This window comes from Hypomesus nipponensis, chromosome 14, assembly GCF_054491055.1.
Source record: "Hypomesus nipponensis isolate SF chromosome 14, ASM5449105v1, whole genome shotgun sequence".
In the NCBI taxonomy this organism is placed as follows: domain Eukaryota; kingdom Metazoa; phylum Chordata; class Actinopteri; order Osmeriformes; family Osmeridae; genus Hypomesus; species Hypomesus nipponensis.
The window spans coordinates 21,849,832-21,874,635 of record NC_140374.1 but is presented as its reverse complement, the minus strand read 5'-3'; the positions used below and the strand labels follow the sequence as shown (position 1 = coordinate 21,874,635).

The 24,804-nt window shown below is 48.1% G+C and overlaps 1 protein-coding gene across 2 annotated transcripts; it reads left to right on the top strand.

The window, feature by feature from the left end:
• Nucleotides 1–2,828: 2,828 nt before the first annotated feature.
• Nucleotides 2,829–23,573, top strand: LOC146259198 (SITS-binding protein). 2 transcript variants are annotated; one of them, XM_084671988.1, is made up of 11 exons: nt 2,829–2,983; nt 3,247–3,697; nt 4,939–5,110; nt 14,052–14,259; nt 14,551–14,701; nt 17,011–17,208; nt 17,384–17,652; nt 17,914–18,050; nt 19,413–19,534; nt 21,172–21,351; nt 21,527–23,573. In XM_084671988.1, exons 1-11 carry the CDS (start codon nt 2,979–2,981, stop codon nt 21,701–21,703), a joined length of 2,070 nt encoding a protein of 689 aa, XP_084528114.1. In that variant the 5' UTR covers nt 2,829–2,978; the 3' UTR covers nt 21,704–23,573. The 2 variants fall into 2 exon arrangements, with proteins under 2 accessions (XP_084528114.1, XP_084528113.1); XM_084671987.1 differs by having other exon boundaries at nt 2,829–3,697.
• Nucleotides 23,574–24,804: the final 1,231 nt, after the last annotated feature.

The following is a 24,804-nucleotide window of genomic DNA, read 5'->3' as shown; positions in this document are numbered from 1 at the left end:
GTCACCATGACAATCCACAACAGATTTTTTTTTTTACCCAATTAATGATATCAATTTTTCTTTAAGTAACTGTTTGTAAACAGAACATGGTCTAGGATTATTATGAATCTGCCTCATTAAATGCAGCAATATTGATTAAGTTCAATAGCTAATATAAGTACTCTCACCTGTGTTAATGATACATTTAGTCATTTAGCAGACGCTGTTATCCAGAGAGACTTACAGTAAGTACAGGGACATCCCCCCCCCCCCCCCCCCCCCCCCCGAGGCAAGTAGGGTGAAGTGTTTTGCCCACGGACAACACGTAATTTTGCACAGCCAGGAATTGAACTGGAAACCTTCTGATTAACAGCCGATACATTTCAATGATGCTGTCATTTTATTCAAGTTGATCAAAGTAACTAATCTTATGTAAATGTGAAAGTAACTAAAAAGTTCCAATAAAAAATGTTAAGTCAATTTATATTATCTAAAGGTGAAATAACCATTCATACATTTATTTACCTTGTAGTGATCTACATTTTGGAATTCGGAATAGAAAAAAAATCTTGCATTTTGTGAGTGCAAACAATTAATACTTTTTTGTTATTACTAATATTATTTTAATTAGTTAACTTGTGCATTTGCCGCATAATAATAATAATTATATGTTGACCTTAAAACACGTTTTGAGTTGTGGTGGAAGTATGTGATCTGCATTAAATCAAACTAGTGAAGATCTAAATAGTCAAAGCTAACAAACTCCTAGCTTTAATTAACATGGAGTTCTTAGTCAACTAAAGTTTCGGGTAATTAAAGTCATCCTTAAAGCCACTGCTTCCCCGGTACTAGCGGGTTCCTGCCATAGCTCAGTCCAGGGTCTTCTGGTTTTCATGTTTGGTGTTCACACTCTTAGACAGTGGGCGCATGCCACACGGGCTATTTATAGGGTCCACTCCAGTGTCACTTCTGGGTACATTTAGACCCTCCCACTGGATGTTCCGTTGATGTCATATGCCTGACCTTTGACCCAGGATCCGGGCTAGAGCAACGCTGATGTTGAACTTGGATTTCACGGAAGCATATGTGCACACACACACACACACACACACAGTTGTGCACTGACATTTACACTCTATGATGTTCTTCTACCTGACTCTGTAGAAGTGAGGCAGTGGTAATGCACAGACAGACATAAAACACCATCACGTCTTGCCACATGACAGAAACATTTACAGTCTCAAATAATAATTGGGCACACTCACAGACACGCGCACACTCGAACATACATGCAATTCGAAAGCACCAACAAACGCATTCGCGCACCAATCAACTGATGTGAACGTGTCATGGTTGGCTGGTTTAGATGATCAGGTGGTCCCAGGCACAGCAGCAGGCTGAGGTTCCCACAGTCGTATCCAGTGACGCTGGCCCTGCCAGAGGTATGTGGAGGATCAGGGGGGCTGGCATGCACCAGGAGGCCCGGGGGGCACCTGATCTCCTAAGCATTTAGGCTGCCACACTCTGGCTGTCTGACCCACAGCTCTGGTGTACATGCTTCATGTAAGGGGGTGACCGGGCTCTTTATCTGTACTGTGCTTTGGCTTTGCAGAGAGGAACGTTCTAATTAGGATTGTCACTGCAAGTCCTGGATGCACACTAAATTGATAGTTTGTGTGTGAAAGATGATGAAAAACATATTGTTTCGTAGGATTCATAGGATTTAGATCCCATAGAACTTTTGTTTTATTAGTGGTTGACAGTTCATATAACCACTGCTCATCTGGAAACAATGCTGATCGAATCAGTTCAGGAAATGTCTATCAGGTCTCCCTCATGTGGACTGGTTCTGGATGCTGTACTGTGTTAAACTACACATTTAGCCAATTAGCTGTAAATTGGGCAAATTGATGTCTGTCTGTAAACGAAGTTGAAATGCACAAACGCAGCTCTTCCTGAATGTTTGTATACATTTGCCAGATTTTACACCTACACAAAGAAAAAACAATGTCAATATACATGTTTCCCGTTTCTAGTTTAACACCAGAGGTCGGCCACGCCAGTCTTACTGACAGCAGCTCAAATGCACTGTGCTCCCAACACACACATTGTTGACAGATAAAATGCATGCAAATGTCACCTTCCACAAGCCACATCGCTCAACCACAAAGCACTCGTAAACAAAATTCCTAGACACAAACGCTTCCAATTCATACCCCAACACCTTCAGTTGCGTGTGCCCACTCTCCACACGGGTTTAGATGAGGTGACGTTTGATCTCATTAGCGAGCCTGATCTACATTGTCTTTTTACGCATCGCTATCCCAATTTACGCGCGCGCACCCGAGTGGAACGCATTTGACGCAGAGGATAACGCGTGTCAATCACCAGAGTTTGTGGCCGATACACTGTTACAATACCCCTCAACGCGTGTTCTCTCATGTTTGGACACATGCAAAAATATTGTGGTCGTTAATTCTTGGGCATGTGGTGTTCCCAAGTTATACCCTTTGGCTGAACCCCTGGTGTGCATTGTTCGCATTGTGTATTCGTATAATAAATAATGCTCAAGGCTGTTTGAACTCCTTCGTAAAAGCATGTACCGTTGCATATGGCACAGCGGTTGTTATTTGTGAATTGGAAAGTAAAACATATAATTATGACCAAACAATTGAATAAGAAAATGGCGAGCTTGCAGTCGAGTATGGAAGGCACACAGATGGAAGTGACGACCGGTCACTCCCCCGCACCTAGCTGTGGCTTGCTCGACCCAACCGGCGGCTATGTGAACCCCGCGCGCCAACCGGCTTTTAATCACTCTCTCCTCTCTACCTTTCTGAAGAAACAGTCTGGCGTTACGTCAGACCCGGGCAAAAAGTGCAGGGCAAGCAAGTCAGCGTCTAAGAAGCTATTCGTAGGCACTGCTGCCAAAGCCAGCTTAGGCTGCTCACTGCTCTGCGATCAATGTCATTAAAAAGCAACACTTTTAAAGAAGCGGCATGCGGTAAGTCTACGCTTCAGTGATACATTTTCCTCCATCGGACTTCTGATTATTTTCCTTCATATGACAAGTCTCTGTATCTGGCAATATTGCGCAAAAACAACGGCAAATCTGAAAAGTGTGCTAACTTACTCCCAGCCGCAGTGCAAACATTATGGCATGATGAACCATCATAGATTTTTAACTCACAGGGATTTTTTTCATAATTTTTTTATTTGATTCGATTCTTGCTCATCTCAAATCAACATGCCTCACGCTCGAAACAGGAACCCTAGCCCCATCCCGGAGGTAACATGGGACACCGGATTGAAGGAGATGAACGAAACGTGGAAAGGAGCTATCGCATGTCTAGGTGTCGCCGTCTTTTTTGTAATGACCATTGGGATTATATACTGGCAAGTGGTAGATCAGCCCAACAAGAACTGGATCCTAAAAGGTGGTTTTAGTGGACTCATTTGGGAGAGAAGGACCCACTCACTTGTCATACAAACACTGACAGAAGACAAGACCTATGTCGAGATTGACGTTGGGAATGTGGGAAATCCCGACCTCGAAGTTCCGTTTGTCAGAAACCTGTGCTGGCTAAACAAAACCGAATTTTGCTATACGTGGGATTCTGTGGCGGACGTGAAGATTTTGCTGGAGGTGAACGAGGAGACGGAGACGGAGTGTTACCGTATGACCTGGGCGCCGGTGCACTGTCATGTAGAGTTGAAGGTAGGCTACTGGAGTTTGTCGTCGTTGTATACGCTCACCGCATGCAGCACTATACTGGTGTCTCCAGATATCCACACATGTCATCAATCTTCATAAAAAATCAATTCAAATAGTTAAACAACTAATAGTCTTTGTGTTCGTATGAATTTACGCATACAGTAATTTAGCTTTAATATTTAAATTATTTGATGGAGTTTGGCCATTATCAAGTTCTCTGTCCATTTTTGGATTGTCCAGTGGTTAGAGGTAACCTAATACTTAAATCGAGTTAACCTTTTTTAATGTGCTGAGTCATGGAGTTTGATTTTTACTTTCAGTGGTTAAATCATTGTACTTTTCCGTGAACGCATTACCAAAAGGATTAGCTATTCGGATGTTTTGAAAGTTTAATCTGTCAATTGGAACATTCCGCGGCATAATTCCTGCCGGTCATGTGGTGAGTCCCAGCAGATGTAATTACTTTTTGAAGCACCCGTGAGTCGCAGGTGACAGCCTTGAAACAAATGATTCGACTGAATTGGCAAACACAAAAATGCTTAACTTGTACAAATAAGGATAAACACCAAGGCATACAAAGTTATATCATGTACAAACTATTGTGAAGAAACAGCCTGTATAAAAAGAACCTAAACATTTTAAATTATATCGATTACAAAGCTGTATTGTTAAGAAGAAAAGTATAATATATAATGCCATATGTTAATTATCAACAACAACTTTAAGACTTCAAACGTCCTGAAGGTGTTCTTTTATGTTCAGACATGTTCAATGTAAAAAATGTCAATCTGTTCATTTGTTCAATGCTGCATACTAACCACATAAAGGGGTCATATTTTTTCTCATTTTAAAAACCCCAACTTTGCTGCCCCAGAAATTCTCTTTTTCCCACAACCCCCACTTGTCTCTTCTGAACTCTCAGCATCCAGGGCTTCTTACCTTAACTGTCACACACTCTCTGTAGTTTATGCCTCTCTGTGTCTCTTTCCCAGGGTCTGACTTTCAGTAAGGTCTGACCACAGACCTAAATCCTAGCTCTGGGACATTGATATGAAGAGTAGGGAACTGGTAGTATTAACACATCAATAGTATTGTGTGTTTTATACAGAGATCTGACCCTCTGAGACTAGTTACGGCTCTCACACAGTCTCTCTCTCTTTCCCTCTCTCTCACACTCTTTCAATCCATCTAACTGTCTTAGCGTGTCTTTGATATGACCTCATGATGCGTATCTCATCCACCAGGACTGCTTCTCCATGACCAACGTGTCATGGTACGGCGGCGCTGGCGTCCGAGGTCAGACCTGGCCAATCAACGAGCAGAACTCCACGCTGCAGCCCTTTACCGTCAGCAACCTGAGGGACAACCCCTCTGGCTTCGGATCCGTCCTTGAGCGCTACTTCCTGGGCTCGTCAGGTGAGAGACGGCCTCTTGGCAACCGGACCAGATTTTAGAGACTGTGACCACACGTCTACAGTCAGCTGTTACATTCACGCTGAAGAGATTCACAATCAGAGCGGAATACATTCATAGCAAAATATGCGACTGACTCTTGAGGAAAGCACACCAAAGTATTGTAAACTCTTATTACCGATGTGGCTGTTGCATTAGGATGTGTTGGGAATCACTTTAGGAGGGGGGGTTGTGGGTGGGGGTGGGGTCCTCCTTTTGGGCAGTTCAGCAGTTGGACGAAGGGAAGCCCTGGGACCAGTGTTGGGTTTGCTGATCCCCACACCCCCTGCTGCCTGGCCACACCCCCTGCTGCCTGGCCACACCCCCTGCTGCCTGGCCACACCCCCTGCTGCCTGGCCACACCCCCTGCTGCCTGGCCACACCCCCTGCTGCCTGGCCACACCCCCTGCTGCCTGGCCACACCCCCTGCTGCCTGGCCACACCCCCTGCTGCCTCAGTATGGGCGGGCCACCCCACCCCCACCTGGTCTGTTGGACATCTGGTCGCCATATAATCACACAGTCTCACATCGCTCAGCTTCTTAATTGAGAGATTAGACCACAAAGGGCAATGAGCCACCTAGTGTCTTAAATTAACTCTTATGGCTGCCGGGGTAATTGGCCTCTTTTGTTTCTATGAAAGGGAGAGGTGCTGGAGCACAGAGGAGAGGGCCGACATGAATAGCCCTGGGGGCTATTTATATGGGTGTTGGATATTTATCTTCTGGTGCTGGAGGGCCCAGTAAGATGTAAATGGTTAATGTGACAGAATCACGTGTGCATTGTGAATGTGTTTTCTTCATAGGTGTGTGCGTGTACTTTGTGTGTGTGTCTGTGTGTATTGTGTGTGTGTGTGTGTGTGTGTGTGGTAATGACCCTTGGAGACCTTGTTCCAACAGGTCAGTTATGTATGGTATGTATGACCGGACAGTTGGGCAGCTGCATCGCAAATCCACCAGCCCTTTCCTGCTTAGAGTCATTTGTATTTAACCAGCACAAACACAGACACACACACATATATATATACACACACACACACACACACACACGCAAGCCTAGTGACAAAGAAATTGCTCTTCTGTCAACATTCCACCTGTAAATGTGCTTGTGTCTGTGTGTTTGTGTGTGTGAGTTTGTGTTAACAAACAGTATGTGTGTGCATGTGTGTGTTATACATTCTGTACATTTGTGTGTGTGTTTATGTGTGAGTATGTGTGGTGTGCATTAGACCCAGCTAAGCTGCTAAAGGGTGAAAGTGTTAAGCTGTGTCTCAGACAGCTGGACCGGTCCAAAAGCATAACATTAACTAAAGGCCATAATTATCATCATATGACACAAACAATCGGCTATTCTCTACACAAAGCACCCACGACAAACACACTTTGTCATACTCGCTCTCTTTCGCAAACAAGCATGACCATGCACACACACACACACCATCCTGCATTGTTAAGTAACACAGTGAATGGCTTAAGGGAGGGAGTCTCATGACTTAAATCCCTTTTGCCCGCCGTGTGAGGGCTGGAGGCATGAGAACCCCCCCATTAACCCTTAGTCTCTCCCCTTCACTTTAAAGAACACACACACTATCAGATCAGACTATTTGGGGTAGACCGGGCCAAGCCAAGTAGACCAGACCAGGCCAGATCAGACAAAGCCAGGCCAGGCCAGGCCAGGCCAGACAGAGCCAGGCCAGGCCAGACAAAGCCAGGCCAGACAAAGCCAGGCCAGACAAAGCCAGGCCAGACAAAGCCAGGCCAGACAAAGCCAGGCCAGACAGAGCCAGGCCAGGTCAGGTGGTAGGACAAGACAGAAGCTGGATGACAGATCTGTTTTTTGGAGGTACATGATGACGTCTAGCAGACGAGGGCTTAGCTCTGTGGCCTTGTTTACTTTTGGATCAGGTCTGTTTGTGCTTACTTACGCTGGTCCAAACTGGCCGTGTGTAGAGAGAGAGAGAGAGAGAGAGAGAGAGAGAGAGAGAGAGAGAGAGAGAGAGAGAGAGAGAGAGAGAGAGAGAGAGAGAGAGAGAGAGAGAGAGAGAGAGAGAGAGAGAGAGAGAGAGAGAGAGAGAGAGAGAGAGAGAGAGAGAGAGAGAGAGAGAGAGAGAGAGAGAGAGAGAGAGAGAGAGAGAGAGAGAGAGAGAGAGAGAGAGAGAGAGAGAGAGAGAGAGAGAGAGAGAGAGAGAGAGAGAGAGAGAGAGAGAGAGAGAGAGAGAGAGAGAGAGAGAGAGAGAGAGAGAGAGAGAGAGAGAGAGAGAGAGAGAGAGAGAGAGACACAGACAGAGAGAGACACAGACAGAGAGAGACACAGACAGAGAGAGACACAGACAGAGAGAGACACAGACAGAGAGACACAGAGACAGAGAGACACACAGACAGAGAGACAGAGAGACAGAGAGACACACAGACAGAGAGACAGAGAGACAGAGAGACAGAGAGGAGAACTGTGGCTGCACCCATGAGTGTATCAAATGTGAGGGACAGAGGGATGGAGGTAGCACAGCCAAGGGGGATGGTAGTTCTCAGAGAGAGAGAGGGACAAGGAGAAGGGACAAGGAGAAGGGACAGAGTCCAGGAAAGCAATATTTGAGAATGTTGTCAGTTGGTTTTGGTAGTCCACCTGTCTGGGATTTTACAGAACAACTGGGAATACTCAAAGTAGATTAGATGTTGCTGAGACCCAACAATATTGAAGAAAGGCCAGTGAGTTTGATAGCCGTAAGAGCTTAAACCACCCCAAAAAACAATTTGCGCGACTTGAGGTCATTAACATTCACTTGACAAGACATGACTGATCAGTCAGCAACATTAATGTTTGGTCAACTATGCGTTAGTCCTTCACAACTAATAATCACTCATACTGTATAACACATGAACTTAAACCTCATTTGAAGTTTGATGATAAATTGAAATGACCTTCCACGTGAAAACAAAGCAAAACAAAGATATTTTCAAAGTACTGTTTTAGGGGAATTGCATGTTTTGAATTAAGTTTAGTTTGTTACAAAGTTGGAAGTTCAAGGTTGTAAATGTATGAGACAGGAAAACTATGGCGTAATATTTGACCCTAAAATTAGCTTATTTTCCACTCACCTCTGGGGGTTTTTGACACATAATTCACAGACAAAAGATGAGTTCAAACCTTTTTGTGCTGACACACTTAAATAAGACTTGACTCTTGGCTTGGCCTGAAATTTCCCCAACTCATTATTACCACAAAATGCCTGGAAAGATTCTGTCATAAGTTGTTTTTATTGCCGTTCTAAAGAGATCACCTTTCTGGTAATCTATCTGTAGTTGAACTTTTTGCGACAATATTATCTCCTATTTTGTTGTTTTTGAGGGTCTTGCCAAAGGACACCACATATATAGAGAGACATGTCAGTGTAGACTAGGTTTCAGCAGCTGCTGTGTTTCAAAATGGAGTGATGTCATGGATTACTGAAACTTTTTTACTCAAAATACGCATCGATGGAAACAAATTACTTCACAGAATTGTAGTATGAAGCTATAAAATGGATCTGTTACTATAGTGCTGGATAACAACTATTAACATAAGTGTCTTGCATTGTGATCTTTTCTCCATGTTACTTAATTCATTTCTATTTCCCTTACATTAAATTTATTAAGTCTCCATGGAAATGCAAGATCTCAGTAGAATACTCAATTTGTTGTATCAGGGCAAGTTTCCATTGTTGAGGAAATATGAAAGCATGCCCACACACACACCTGTACGTGCTCTGACACCACACACACAGTGACCGATGTGTGAACGCATGTTTCATAACCGCTGTCGAGCCTGGAAGTGTGTGGCACAGTGTTGAATAATGGTGTAAATATGACAGGTAAAAGACTGGAGACCATCTGGTTCACAGCCGCAGGAAGACGCCTACCACCACCCCCACAAAACCAGGGCCCTCCAAACTAGGGCCCCCACAAAACCAGGGCCCTCCAAACTAGGGCCCCCCACCAAACCAGGGCCCCCACCAAACCAGGCCCCCCCCCAACTAGGGCCCCCCACCAAACCAGGGCCCCCACCAAACTAGGCCCCCCCCCAAACTAGGGCCCCCACCAAACCAGGCCCCCCCCCAAACCAGGGCCCCCCACCAAACTAGGGCCTCCACCAAACTAGGGCCCCCCCCAAACTAGGGCCCCCACCAAACTAGGCCCCCCCCCAAACTAGGCCCCCCCCCAAATTAGGGCCCCCCACCAAACTAGGGCCCCCACCAACCTAGGGCCCCCCACCAAACCAGGGCCCCCACCAAACTAGGGCCCCCACCAAACCAGGGCCCCCCACCAAACTAGGGCCCCCACCAAACTAGGGCCCCCCACCAAACTAGGGCCCCCACCAAACTAGGGCCCCCCACCAAACCAGGGCCCCCACCAAACTAGGGCCCCCACCAAACTAGGGCCCCCACCAAACTAGGGCCCCCACCAAACCAGGGCCCCCCACCAAACTAGGCCCCCCCCCAAACTAGGGCCCCCCACCAAACTAGGGCCCCCACCAAACCAGGGCCCCCCACCAAACTAGGCCCCCCCCCAAACTAGGGCCCCCCACCAAACTAGGGCCCCCCACCAAACCAGGGCCCCCCACCAAACCAGGGCCCCCCACCAAACCAGGGCCCCCCACCAAACCAGGGCCCCCCACCGCCCCTTAGCTGGGGCTAGTAGCCCCTGTAAAACCCAGCTAACCCCTCTGAGGGAGCCGAGGGTCAGCCCAGGGCCACTCTCACCCCCCTGCCCTCTGGGAGGGGTGGGGGGCCAGGCACCTTCATGGTTTTATAAATCCTTCTTGTTATTCTTGGATGCTGAATCGTGTGTGTAAAAGCGAAAGAGAGAGTGAGAGCTGTTTGATTTGTGCTACTCTCAACAGCTGTTAAATCAATACATGTGTGTTGTGTCATTCACATTCATCATTCACATCTGTCCAATAAAATTCATTCATTCTTTTTCTTTTTTTTCTCGTTCTTTTCATTTTACCTTTGTGCGTCTGCCCCTTTGAAGGGAAGGGGATATGCTCAGACAGCCGTGCAATTTTTCTTTTAAGAGCTAGTGGAAAATATTTCAGAGAAGCTGGTAGTATTTAAGGAATTGTTCTAAAAATAAGAGACACCCCTACTTGCTTCTTACCTCTGGTGCACCCCACTTTGGCCATAATTCAAGCTACTAAAACTCAAACTCTCTCCAAATGACAGTTATGGATTCCCGCTATTTGTGCAAATCCTCCTTGTTACACACATTTAAGGACAGTCTTTGGTTAAAAAAACTAATTTCTTGACTGTAAAAAAACATTCTTATACTAAGCTATTAAGCAGTACGAAATTGTATTTTTTTTTATCGTTGAGCCTGCTGTTCTGAGGACCCATTCCTCTCTCCAACACTAACTTTGACTTGGGTCACTCTGTTCTGTTCTGTTCATGCTGAGCTTGAACTGTTCTGGCAGAGCACACATCCATTCACCCTGGTCATTGAAAATTTACTGAAAAGATAAAACAAGGAAATTATAGTCAAACCTCTGGTGGTATCAACAGCACAGTGCAAACCATTTAAACTGTTTCTGAATTTGAACAAGAATCGAAAGTTCCAAAGTTCAAATTCGGGAGTAAGTGTAAAGCCTTATTCCACGTCTCTGCAGTAATAAACAGTTGACTCGTGGCCACTCAATACTTGGAGAAAGGCAGCGGAGGTGTAACCAAGATCTCTTTGACATTCTCCGTTGCAAACACACACGAACACTAGCCTAGCGTCACTGAATGTTCAGTGGTCGTGGACTAGCTCTACAGATGCACCAATGCTTGTGTCCGTGGCTCCTGTGACCCTGGAGACCAGCTGGAGACCAGCTGGAGACCAGCTGGAGACCAGCACCACAGTGCAGATGGTCTGTACTCACCTGATAGGACAGAGCCTCTCATTCCTCAACATGTCTAAAAACCTTCCAAGGACTGGGACAGTCTTACTGGAGTGTTGATTCTGAACAGTTGAGTTGTGCTCCGAGAGAGAGCAGGGGCATGAGGTGGGATAGGTGAGAGGGTGGAGGTTGGGGGGCTGGTGGAGGACGTGCCAGGGTGACAAGGGGTGAGGGTTGGGGGGAGTGGGTAACTGGAGAGGATATGGCATTCCTAGCAGGGCAGCTACATCTGTGGACACAATTATCTGGTTCACATAATCTCATCGTTTCACGCAGCGAAGAGGAGGCCATTAATATGAACATGAGAGATAGGAGAGAGGACGAGAGAGGTAGGGCACAGACAGACAGAGAGGGGGAGAGGGACAGAGAGAGAGAGAGAGAGAGAGAGAGAGAGAGAGAGAGAGAGAGAGAGAGAGAGAGAGAGAGAGAGAGAGAGAGAGAGAGAGAGAGAGAGAGAGAGAGAGAGAGAGAGAGAGAGAGAGAGAGAGAGAGAGAGAGAGAGAGAGAGAGAGAGAGAGAGAGAGAGAGAGAGAGAGAGAGAGAGAGAGAGAGAGAGAGACACAGAGAGACACAGAGAGACACAGAGAGACAGAGAGACAGAGAGACAGAGAGACAGAGAGACAGAGAGAGTGAGTGAGACTTGAGGGGTTCTCAAGTTATCTACAGTGATGCCCTAAGTGCTGTAATCTACAGTGATGCCCTGAGTGCTGTAATCTACAGTGATGCCCTGGGTGCTGTAATCTACAGTGATGCCCTGAGTGCTGTAATCTACAGTGATGCCCTGAGTGCTGTAATCTACAGTGATGCCCTGAGTGCTGTAATCTACAGTGATGCCCTGGGTGCTGTAATCTACAGTGATGCCCTGAGTGCTGTAATCTACAGTGATGCCCTGGGTGCTGTAATCTACAGTGATGCCCTGAGTGCTGTAATCTACAGTGATGCCCTGGGTGCTGTAATCGACAGTGGTTTACGGATATGTTGTACAGAGATTTGCTAGTTGAACACAGTGGACATAGCCCCCCCCCCCCCCTCCCTTCCCTAACATCCCCTCATAGCCCCCATTCTACAGATGCCTCTTCCATCTCAGAGAGGGATCAGCTGACTGGCCCCTCCCTCCCTCCCCCACTCGCTCTCTCGCAAACACTGTATGTCATGGTCACACAACCTGCCACGGATTGACATTTTATCAACCAGTGACCCTCAATCTATTTGGAATCATGAGGGACTCTTCTTAACCCAGACATCTTACCCCTATGAAATACCCATCAGGTGTGTTCAGTTTACAGGGGATCACAGTTCCTGACAGCTCTGATCTTTTGGCACGTCATGGGTGGAAGCTTCATGGGATTTAAACGGAACATATCTGGTGTGGGCTCTGTGTGTGTATACATGTACCACATGTGACACTTCGAAGTTGACCATGACACCCTCCACACTCACCTCCGTCTACCCTCTGCCCCCCTCTCATCATCCCCCTTCCCCCACTCCCCCTCTCCTCCCTCCACTCCCCCTCTCCTCCCCCACTCCCCCTCTCCTCCCCCACTCCCCCTCTCCTCCCTCCACTCCCCCTCTCCTCCCTCCACTCCCCCTCTCCTCCCCCACTCCCCCTCTCCTCCCTCCACTCCCCCTCTCCTCCCCCACTCCCCCTCTCCTCCCCCACTCCCCCTCTCCTCCCCCACTCCCCCTCTCCTCCCTCCACTCCCCCTCCACTCCCCCTCTCCTCCCCCACTCCCCCTCTCCTCCCCCTCTCCTCCCCCACTCCCCCTCTCCTCCCCCACTCCCCCTCTCCTCCCTTCACTCCCCCTCTCCTCCCTCCACTCCCCCTCTCCTCCCCCACTCCCCCTCTCCTCCCTCCACTCCCCCTCTCCTCCCCCACTCCCCCTCTCCTCCCCCACTCCCCCTCTCCTCCCCCACTCCCCCTCTCCTCCCTCCACTCCCCCTCTCCTCCCCCACTCCCCCTCTCCTCCCCCACTCCCCCTCTCCTCCCTTCACTCCCCCTCTCCTCCCCCACTCCCCCTCTCCTCCCCCACTCCCCCTCTCCTCCCCCACTCCCCCTCTCCTCGCTCCACTCCCCCTCTCCTCCCCCACTCCCCCTCTCCTCCCTTCACTCCCCCTCTCCTCCCTCCACTCCCCCTCTCCTCCCTCCACTCCCCCTCTCCTCCTCCACTCCCCCTCTCCTCCCCCACTCCCCCTCTCCTCCCCCACTCCCCCTCTCCTCCCTCCACTCCCCCTCTCCTCCCCCACTCCCCCTCTCCTCCCCCACTCCCCCTCTCCTCCCTTCACTCCCCCTCTCCTCCCTCCACTCCCCCTCTCCTCCCCCACTCCCCCTCTCCTCCCTCCACTCCCCCTCTCCTCCCCCACTCCCCCTCTCCTCCCTCCACTCCCCCTCTCCTCCCTCCACTCCCCCTCTCCTCCCCCACTCCCCCTCTCCTCCCTCCACTCCCCCTCTCCTCCCCCACTCCCCCTCTCCTCCCTCCACTCCCCCTCTCCTCCCTCCACTCCCCCTCTCCTCCCTCCACTCCCCCTCTCCTCCCTCCACTCCCCCTCTCCTCCCCCACTCCCCCTCTCCTCCCTTCACTCCCCCTCTCCTCCCTCCACTCCCCCTCTCCTCCCTCCACTCCCCCTCTCCTCCCCCACTCCCCCTCTCCTCCCCCACTCCCCCTCTCCTCCCTCCACTCCCCCTCTCCTCCCCCTCTCCTCCCTCCACTCCCCCTCTCCTCCCTCCACTCCCCCTCTCCTCCCTTCACTCCCCCTCTCCTCCCCCACTCCCCCTCTCCCCCACTCCCCCTCTCCTCCCTCCACTCCCCCTCTCCTCCCCCTCTCCTCCCTCCACTCCCCCTCTCCTCCCTCCACTCCCCCTCTCCTCCCTTCACTCCCCCTCTCCTCCCTCCACTCCCCCTCTCCTCCCTCCACTCCCCCTCTCCTCCCTTCACTCCCCCTCTCCTCCCTCCACTCCCCCTCTCCTCCCTCCACTCCTCTCTCGACCCGTCCCCCAGGTGTGGCAGTGCTCGTCTCCCCAGACATGCCTCTGCAAATGGGCATAGACAGCAGGCAGCAGTTCTGCCTGCAGTCCCCCTCCAGCATGGAGCGCGTTCCGCTGCAGTACACTGTGTGTGTGGGCCACAGCGTCAAGGCTGTCCACCAGGAGGCGCTGCAGCGGCTCTCTCAGCCTGGCAGGGAGCTGCCCAGCATGGACATCTTAAGGTAAGACACCATCCTGACCTTCTTAGGGTGCTGTCACAGAACCCATGTGAACATGTTGGACGGTCTTTGTCACTTTGTAGATAGAGATTAGGCCACACCCCACATCCCACCCTCTCCTTCCGTTTCCACTTATACATACCTGTCTCCCCGATCCCTTCCCTCTCCCCTCTTCTCTTCCCCTTCCTCGCCTGCCCCTCCCCAACCTCATTAATCTCCTCTCTCCCATCTTTCCCTCCTCCTCCACCCCTGGGTCTCCCCTCCCTCCCTCCCTCCCTCCCTCCCCGGGTTCAGGCTTCCTTTCTGGAGCCTGCTGGCCAAGGTGGACTCCGGGCCGAAGGTGGAGAGGGAGCTGAGGACCTTCTCCAACCGTCTGAGGAGACACCAGCTGGGAGAGGGGGTCATCAGCCTCAACGAACATTCCACTGCCCTCCTCTCCGACGTGGTAGGTCTCTCTCCGGCTCTTCAGATAGGCATGGTTACGCACGCGCAATTGTGCACTCTCTCTTAAGTTAACTGACATGGACTAAACCGTGTCTGGGCTGCGAGTCCGGATGCAGATCCACCGCACAGGAAGGAGGCTGTAGTCTGGTTTGGTCAAGGTCAGGGGAGACCAACTATTTTGTGGCTTACCCGAGTCAGGGTGAAGGGGGGACAGCGAGGAGGGTTGTGTATCCAGGTACATTAGGGAGATTTCTAAGGGCTTTGTCCTTCAGACTAGCAGGCAAGGCTAGCCCACCACAATGGAACTGTCCTTTCATCTCCCTCTTACAAAGCTTTGAGATCCTACATCTCAAGACAGGCAAATGATGAAACTGAGAAGGGAGCAATCCCATCAGGGCTTGTGTAATCCACAGCCCCTCGCTGGCATCAAAGGAGCCGTCAAAGCCAGAACTGTTAACATTGTGAACCTGATCTTGATCTGAGCGTGAGAAAACGTCCAACCTCAGGGAGGGGCGGAGGACATAGAGGGGGTTGGCAAGGCAACAGTCCTGGTTCAGGTAAACCGGACACCATGCCGATGCGGCCATCTTCTAGATCCCTTGTTAGACTACGTGCTCTGTGAAGAGAACTCACAATCAGGCTGACATCCACACAGAAGTACAGAGTGATGTTGCAAAGGGAAGAGCGGGATGGAGACAGAAAGAAAGAAAAAGAGATAGAGGGAGTGAGTGTGAAGAGAAATGGTGAGAGAGAGAGAGATGGAGAGTGAAAAAGAGAACCAGGGACAGAGAGAGAGATGGTGAGAGAGACAGAGATGGAGAGTGAAAAAGAGAACCAGGGACAGAGAGAGAGATGGAGAGTGAAAAAGAGAACCAGGGACAGAGAGAGAGATGGAGAGTGAAAAAGAGAACCAGGGACAGAGAGAGAGATGGAAAGAGGAGAACAGCAAAGCTTGACATCACATCTAAATGTATTGAGACCCTTTACTTTTCTTATGATTTCACGTAAAAAAAAAAATGCTTTCAACTAAGTATGGAAAGTTGGTCACAATTTCCCCAAAAACTGAGAAGCTTGAAAAGGCGACAAGGAACAAACTCAGCTAACCCATTTGCATTCAGTTTTTTTTACAAGTATTCATAAATTAGAAGTCACTCTATAAATGTTGTTTTCTAGTTTCCATATTAGCTCTTGCTCCATATGCTGAACCGACACGTTGGCATGACTAGTCTGCTTGGCAGGTTTCAGGGCATTTTACTTGAACCCTCCAAACAATGCACTATTGGCCAACACAAGTTGAAAATGATCAACCATTTTTACATGACAGTAGTCCTGACTGTGTGTGTGGAAGGGGTGGAAATAAACGAAGTCCTCCTCATACAAACAAACTAAATCGGTCTTTGTGATTATTTTCATGTAAAAAAATAATGCAAATATTTTCCATTAAGTGTCACAACCTGTGGTAAGTTCAGTTAGCTGTCATTCATGAGGAACCTCTTGTAGTCTATTCAAATGGTTCCCAGCCAGGGTATTATATAAGCAGAAATCTCCTTTCACCTTTAACATCTAACTGCCTGAGGATTAAAGCACATGACAGGAAGTCTTAATCTCATAACTCGACATTAAATCTGTAACTTTACTGCCTGTGTTCTGCTTGTGGGTTCAGACTAAAACTGTCCAAGTTGACAGCTAACTCTACTAGGTTCATATAATTCTGGTGCTCAGATCAGACGATGTTCTGTTATTAGAGGGTCAAGCAGAGCATGAAGTAGTGTTGTCTTGTTTCTCTGTCTCTCTCGCTGTCATAAAAATAATCCATCTGCTCTGCTCCATCTAAATTCTAGACCTGAACTTAACCCTTGCCCCAGAAAAAAACCTGTCTTGACTTGATGAAGTATCAAGCTATATCTTCATAATGACTTAGCAAACCTACAGATAGCATGCCTATAAGGAGTGGCGGCGCAAATGTGTGATCGTTCGAATGTGGGTCTCACAGCGTAACATCACAAACGTGATTACGAACATTTCAAATTGAATATTTTCAGATAGCCAAACACTATGCGACAAACTCTTTAGTATGGCTTCAAAATGTAATAATGAGAAGGCTGACAAGTAACACAAGCATGGTAGTAGCATTGCTATGAGTATTATGCTAGGTTAGGGTTAGCTTAGCTTAACTTAACTTAGCCCGGAAGAGAGTTACCGTTTCGGAAAAATAACTTGTGTGGGGACCGTTGGAAATATTTAGAACTCACGCCTAGAAGGTTAAAAGGCCGTATGAACATCCTGATGACTGAGGCTGTCCTTCCCCAGGACCATGACTACCTCACCAGCAGGAGGAGGGGGACTCACAAGAGACAGACCAGGGACCTCCCATTCGTCAAGCTTCTAAACATTTCCATCACCCTGTCCCCTTTCCTGAGCGTGGACACCACGCAGTTCCACAAGTCCCTCCTGGAAGGATCGGAGGCCCACTGGCTTGGCTTCCCGGGCTCCCCCCATGGACACCTGGTGAGCACGCACCCAGACCGGAGCTCAACCATCCTGGGCAGAGGCACTCATTCAGTGGTGGGATTTTGTGGAGGTTCTGCAATGGTTGAACATGGTTACTGGGTTGGGGTGTGCAAACATTTGTTCTTTAGCTAAGCATACTGAAAGCCCTCCCTCCCTCCCTCTCTTCCACCAGGTCCCTCTGTTGACCCAGTGGCGGGGGCACTACAGTGTGAAGCTGAACATCTCTGACCCAGGTGCGGTGGCCTGGTTCCTGGACCGGGTGGGCGCTCTGCAGGCCCGCCTAGGGATGGAGTACGTGCAGCTGGAGGGAGCAGAGGGGAACCCTTACGAGGACCAGGCCCTGCACCCGCCCCCCAACCTGAGGGGAGACCTCTACATAAGCCAGCTGGCAGACCTGGCAGCCCAGATAGGTGACTCAGCCATCATGACTGCTGGGACCAGGTATGGATAACATGACAGCTGTGGATAGTACAGTGGAGTCAGGTGGCTGAGCGGTTAGGGAATCGGGCTAGTAATCAGAAGGTTGCAAATGACGTTGTGTCCTTGGGCAAGGCACTTTACCCTACTTGCCTCGGGGGGAATGTCCCTGTACTTAATGTAAGTCACTCTGGATAAGAGCGTCTGCTAAACGATCACATTTGGTCTATTGGTGTGTGTGCTTACACGTGTGTGTGTGTGTGTGTGTGCTTGTGTACGTCCCAGGTCAAGCCACAAGCCCCTGTTTGTGAGGATGCCCCCCCTGCAGTCAGACTGGAGCGCCTCGGGGTTGAAGGGCTTCATTCCTTCGCTGCTGCACCATAGTCTGCTGGGGTACAACTTCCTCATTCCCGACGCAGTAGGTAATACCACAGTCTATGAACCTACAATATTACCACAACAGCGATGTGACAGGAACCATAAAAACACATTGGTGTGTCTCAGGGAGGGTGTTATTGAGTGGTTAGAGCATTTCACAGGTTCAAATCCCCCTGCTTTGTCATCCACCACCTGATAGAGCTATGGAAATTCACCCCCCAATATCTGCATATCATTCCCCATGACAACTGATGTAAGATCTTCTAGGTCTCCAGGGACGCTTGCTGCTGTAGTCAGAGCTCAGACAAATCATGTGTTGCTCGTCTTTCTGCTCCAGACCGGCTGTTTTAAACACTATTTTAAGCAACCCCACATCTAACGTTTCATATTCCCAAATTCCCGGATTTGGCATCAGAAAATGTGTTTCTCAAAATGTTCTAAATTCTACGACTCAGACAAGTATTCACTTTGATGTGGAGACAGAGCTTGTGAGGGGATGGATGGGCTGGAAATCACCTCCAGGCATGTTATGATACATTCAGAAAGGGTTGCATTTCACACGTGATGCCCCATCCTTCAGGGATTACAGTCCAAGGGCGTGACCATGGTTTCCTGCCACCTAAGGTGTATTTGTGTAGATACTGTTCCATGGAGAAGGCTTCGCACTCTGCATTGTGCTCTGCTCTGCTTTAACATACAGTTTTAGGCTGTTCTCCCCTCTCCACCTCTCCTTTCACTTTTAGTGTGAAAATATTTTACAAATTAGTTTGTTTCGAAAGGCTGAAAAGATCTTTGAGAAAAAAAGTTTATAAAGGTTTTACACAGCCCTTAGAAAAGTTAGATTTTTTTTTCTTCGAAAGGTTGAAATAATATTTTGGAATGAAAGTTTTGACAAAAAGTTTGGAAAGGTTGAAATATTTCCTCCAGGATCACAATGACTCTTATTGAGTGACTTGTTGCTCTTATAGGTTAGTTATAACAAAGTTAACTTTTGTACTTGCTGTGAATTATTTTACCAGACTTTTTGTGGTTCATGTTGTTTTAATTTTTTACTTTTCACAATGTATGCTTCATGTTTTGGCTGCTTGCAATGTTCGGGACTACCTCGTTGTTATGGTCAGTGACCTATGCTCTTTTGTAAAGCTCTCTCTTGGAAGTCGCTTTGGATAAAAGCATCTGCTAAAAGCATAAATAAATGCTTAAATGTAAATGTAAATGTAAATAAAGCATAAATGTAAATGTAAATATTATTTTCAAAGAAAAGTTTTGAAAAACAAAGTTTTAGACTGTAAAAATTTTTGTTCTTTGAAAAAAAGCTGTGCCTTTATATCTCCCTATATACAGTCTGCGATCTCAATATCTCATTTGGTTTCTGATTTTAATTGAATCCAAATCTGTAAACCCAGGTGGATCTTGGTCTGGGGACTTGGTGACAGATGAGGACCTGTTCATCCGCTGGTTGGAGATCGCTGCTTTCCTCCCCGTCCTCAGCTTCCACACACCACCCTGGGTCTGTGGGGAGGACAGGGTAGGCATACACACACACACACACACACACACACACTGAATGGCCGTTAGCACACATGGAGTCCTAGTGCAGGAAGCAGGTATGAAGGGACTGTTTCCAATTAGATGTTCTCGAAGGAAGAAGAGAGAAAGTGAGAGATGTCCTTTCACTCCCACTGAGCAGGGTGTGGACCTGTCAGTGGACTCATCCTAACCCTAACCCTGACCCTTGGAGGTTGTTAGTTGACACAGCATGCTCTGGTCAGGGGGGCCTGAGCCGTCCCCCCTGGGCAGCCTTCCTGACGTCAGCCAGCACCAGTGGAGCGGCTTGTTTCTAGGTCCATCTCTAAACCCAAACCCCATCCCCGCCCCCGGCCTCAACCTCGGCCCCTAGCGTGGTGCAAGGGGGTGGGGGGTGGGGGGGGGGGGTCAGGCGGTGTTCTCTGGCTGATACTGATATGTTTGACTGTGTGGAGCCCAGCTCAGGTTCCCTAGTAACACTGAGGCTCTCTGGAGAGTGTGTGTGTGCGTGTATGTGTGTGCGTGTGTGTGTGTGTGTGTGTGTGTGTTTTTCTCTCCCCCCTTCTGATGGGAGTGACAGCTTGGCCCCCTTTTAGCATTACCTGTGGTTAGGAGCCCATCTGGTCTGCATTAGGGGCTCCAACAGATTGACGACCCTCCCCCTAGGCCATGATGAGAGACACTTCGTCAGGCATGATAATGAACTTGAGGACAAGTCTTGGAAAATGACTTTATTATGGCAATTACAGTACGGTAATTACAGTACGGTTCCTATGTGTAATGGACAAGTGTGACAGGGTGGAGGGGAGGGGGAGAGGGATGAACAAATGCTTCAGTTTGGGAGCAAGACGAGAGAGAAAATATTGGACTTTACCGTAATAGTATTGGAGAGCTGCCGTTTTTCCATGTTGGTCAATTTAGCTGTTACTGTCCTCCAACCGCAGAGGGGGTGAGATATTGTTGACGAGAATAGACTTCAGACTTACAGTCTCTGTTGGAGAACTTTTCATTCACATTTGAAAACTCAAAAGTGTGTGTGCATCCGATCGTGCATCTTGAGGCCTTTTGAAGGCTGTTCATCCAGTAACCAGGCTGTTCCTCCAGTGACCAGGCTGGTCCTCCAGTAACCAAGCTGTTCCTCCAGTGATCAGGCTGGTTGGAAATCAGACCTTAGGAAGAAGCCACAGCGAGCCTGGTTCCTCCATAAGGCCCAGTCAGATCTCTTCCAGCGGTTCTCTCTATCCTCTCAAAGGATCGAGAAACGACATTCTTTTAGATGCGGTTGGCTGTTGTTTCCGTCATAGGATGGCCGGAGAGCAAATGGCCCCAGCAGGAATGTCCACGAGGTTTGGCCTTACATTAGAGGAGAAGGGAAGCAGAGACACTGGGAAGAGAAGGGGGGGGGGGTTAGACCACTAAGTCAACAATGAACAACTCTTTGGTTCTCAGTCCTCTGTCTGAGAGGGGAGGGACAGTAATGTCTTCAGCAGATGCTTCTTCTTCTTTCCACAGTAGACGAGACATTGTTTTGGGGGCTGCCAGTGTGTTGAGGGTTTTGGCGGGCACAGTTGATGGACTGACTGACAGACTGACTGACTGACATTCACACCTGTGCCTCTCTCCTGTGTTGCTGTCCAGGTGCTGAACCTGACACGGGCCTACATAGCGCAGCATCAAGAGTTTGTGGCTCCTCTGATTGAGAAGTATGCAGAGGAGTGGCAGCGGACAGGTGACCCCATCTACCGGCCTCTGTGGTGGCTCAACCCCCACGACCCCGCCACCTTCACCGTCAACGACCAGTTCCTCATCGGTGACGAGGTGACTGATAAGCCTGCGGATTCTCAGGCTAAATAGGGGGCTCCTGGTGTGTTAGTTTTGGATGATTTTGAGGAGAAAGTTGTAACCGAACTGGTTACAGTCTACAATCTGTTAGAAGCATCCTCAAACTCACAGTTCAGCTGTAATGTGTTTGTTGTGTTTCCTGTGTATCCAGGTTCTGGTTGCCCCAGTGACAGAGCGGGGGGCGGTGCAGAGGGACATTTACCTGCCGGAGGGGGGGTTCCTGTGGCAGGAGGCCCGAGGGGAGCAAGTCTTTGATGGGGGCACATTGCTGGAGGACTATCCAGTCCCCCTCGACAGTGTGGCCGTGTTCTTACGGAGGGGCTCTTGAAGCCACATGACCCGCCATCATGTCACATGACCCACCACCATGTCACATGACCCACCACCATGTCACATGACATCCCGATGCTGTTATTCATCTTGATTTTTTTTTTTACCCGTGCTGTTCTCAAGTTGCACTTTTCCACAAAGACCATAGAGAGTCTCAAGATTGTGTCTCTTGAGATTAGAAGTAGAGATCTTTTTTATACTTGCACTTTACAATTCGAAAACGACTTGTAGTTTCTTTACGTCAATTTTTTTCTTCTTTTTTTATTTAATCTGTTTTTACCTCTCGGCTGATTGTTTCAAGACGTTTCGTGTGTCCGAGTTCTGGAGAAACCTGTGTGTTTACATGTGTTGTCTTTCTACAGTCTTTAAACATTCAAACTGCGTCCGGTTACAGAGAAGCAAAGTAACAAAAATAAACACATGCGCTTAAGGAGAGCATATGAATTTCAAAAAGACCAAAACAAGATTTAAAAAAAGAAAGGACAAGAGAATATAGTGAAATAGTGTCTGCTTGAAAAGAGCCTGAAAGGAGACCATTCTGAAAGAGACTGAAGTTCATTCATTGGAAGAACTTTTACTTGAACCCATCAGTCAATCTAGCTGATGTATAATGAATGAATGTACCTCAAATCATGTTTAATCACTCCTTGACAGTCTCTCAATGATCATCAACACTTGCCATTTCCCCTTAAAGCACTTAAAACAACTTAAAAACAGTCAGGGCATTTAATTCATATCCAAACCATGTGCAGACAGTAGTTAGATTTTGGTGATGCTTCCTTTTGTCAAGGTCTCATGTGGAATATGAAACCCGATAACCTGCCATGGTAACAGTAACTATGCATACACACAATCCCTGACAGACACTAGTTTGTCATCTTAAATCCTTTTAATAGGTTACTCTTTTTTTAAAGTATTACCAGACCTCTATAAGATGTCTTTGACAACCTCCAAAGTTCTAGAATCAAATGTACCTGTATTAAGACATTAAGTCCTGGGCCTGAAAGAGCTTAGAACTGAACTCCCAAGGAACTCCTCCAGTTGAATTTGATCTTCAGAAATATTTTGCTGAAATCTCTCCAAATTTGGCTCTGAATCCAAGCTGATTGGCCGACAACTCGTTAATCAAACTATCTGCAGAGAAAATAAAGTTGTACAGTTCGCCCTATTGGACCCTGCCTCTTTAAGTTGCTAAGTGAGTCAGCTATACTCTCTGATCTGATTTGCTTTAATGCTGTAACTCTATCGCCTCGGTAAACTCCTGCCTCTACTGCCTCGACATAGTCAAGTGCCTCATAAAAGCCATTACTGAAAGATTTAGCACAATACTGACAACCAGCCCCTTCCTGGGACCTGAACTATATAGCTTAATCAATACTTACATTTTACACCAAATGAGTTGTTTTAGTAAAATTGTTATGATGTTTACTGTATGGACGGGACACTCCAAACTGCTGCAGCTGAACTGAATCACCAAAAGTCTTACTCACACACGGCGTGTGTCAACATGTCAGCGTCTTAAGCTCTCTTGGAGCTGAACGGATAAAGGAGAGACTGTGATCACCCAACAGAACTAAAAAGCTTTTCTTTTTGTTTTATTTTGGCCTTCCTGTAAATGATGGTTGTGGTACTGTAGGGTAATATATTAGAACAGCTTTGGTTAATGTTATTCCTATCCCTCATGCTGTGCAGAGCATGACCTCATGTGCCTTTGTGTCACTGTCTTAGTGTCTGGATGAACCATGCTTAATTCTTGCAGCACCAGCAATGTACATATTTTGATGACTGGGCCATTTAATGTTTTTTCTTTTCTTCCTTTCTGATATAGAATCAACAAACTGCAATAAAGTTTACATTTTCTTACTGCAGTTGGAGTTCCTGGTTGGTGTTGTCATGTGTCACACATTCATGTGTTTGTGAGTCTGCTCAGTTCTGCTTTAGTTTTTGTCCAAATACCCACTCTGTGTGTGTGTGTGTGTGTGTTTGTGGTGTTCTGTCCGTATGCGTGTGTGCTACAGGGTACTCGTGTGTAGGCCATGCTGTCACAGTATACCAGTAGCCATGCTGACAACCAACATCTCCACTAATTCCACTTAAACCTAATAAAGGCTATTTATAGCAACAGTGCGCACCCAGTAGCTGAGATTCCCAGGGGAATCACATTTACAGATACCTCCTGCACCCCCCCCCCCTTCTTCCCTCACCTTGCAGCCCATGCTCTCCACCCCTGCTGACCCCCCCACCCCCCTGGCCGGCTCCCTCAGCCTGGCCAGACAGGTGCAGCAGGCACTGGAAACCTCCACCAAACCCCCCCTTCTCAACCTCTCTGCTTACAGCCCCCCTCATCCACAGACGGTCCGACCACAGGCCCTTTTTACCTACAGTCTATCATTCAACAGCTTTACAAGAACCGGAATCTTCCAAAGACTAATCACTTTTCTGTGAGCTTTTCTGTCTCCATATCATGTCTACAGAGTCCTATCAAAACCAGGATGTTCAGTGTAGAAAAAATATTGTCTTGAAAACAAGACACGCTCAGTGGTCCAGTTACCTCCCCCCTTCTCTCTCTCTCTCTCTCTCTCTCTCCCCCCTTCTCTCCCCCCCTTCCCCTCTCCTCTTTTCTTCTGTCTTCTCTTCCCTGAATCGATGTACTCAAGTGTAACAGAACCTTATGTAACTCGTTGGTGCAGAAAAACAGATTGTTCTGCCAAGCCCGAATTGAGAATGACATGAATGAACAACTTTGATATCCAATCTACATAACCAATTCAAGACCACAATGTTCATTTATTTCCTCCAGTTTGATAAGAGGTGGTACCCTTAAAAACGAGGACAGCCTCTCTTCTCTCTCGGGGAGAAAGGCTGTGTGGAGCTGCCCAGAACACAGCCAACACTGGGTGATCCGATGTTCATTTTTCTGAGGATGTTGTGTACCGGAGTGGTAGATGAATTAAACTGGTGACAGGCGGAGGCCATAGCCCTCTCCCACAGTCTACTTTTAGAAAGTGCAAGTCAAGGTTTTAGATTTCAGTGTCTGCACTGAGTGAATGGGTTTTCCAGCCAATTAGAAATACATGTTGTCCGGTGTCCAGCTGGAGT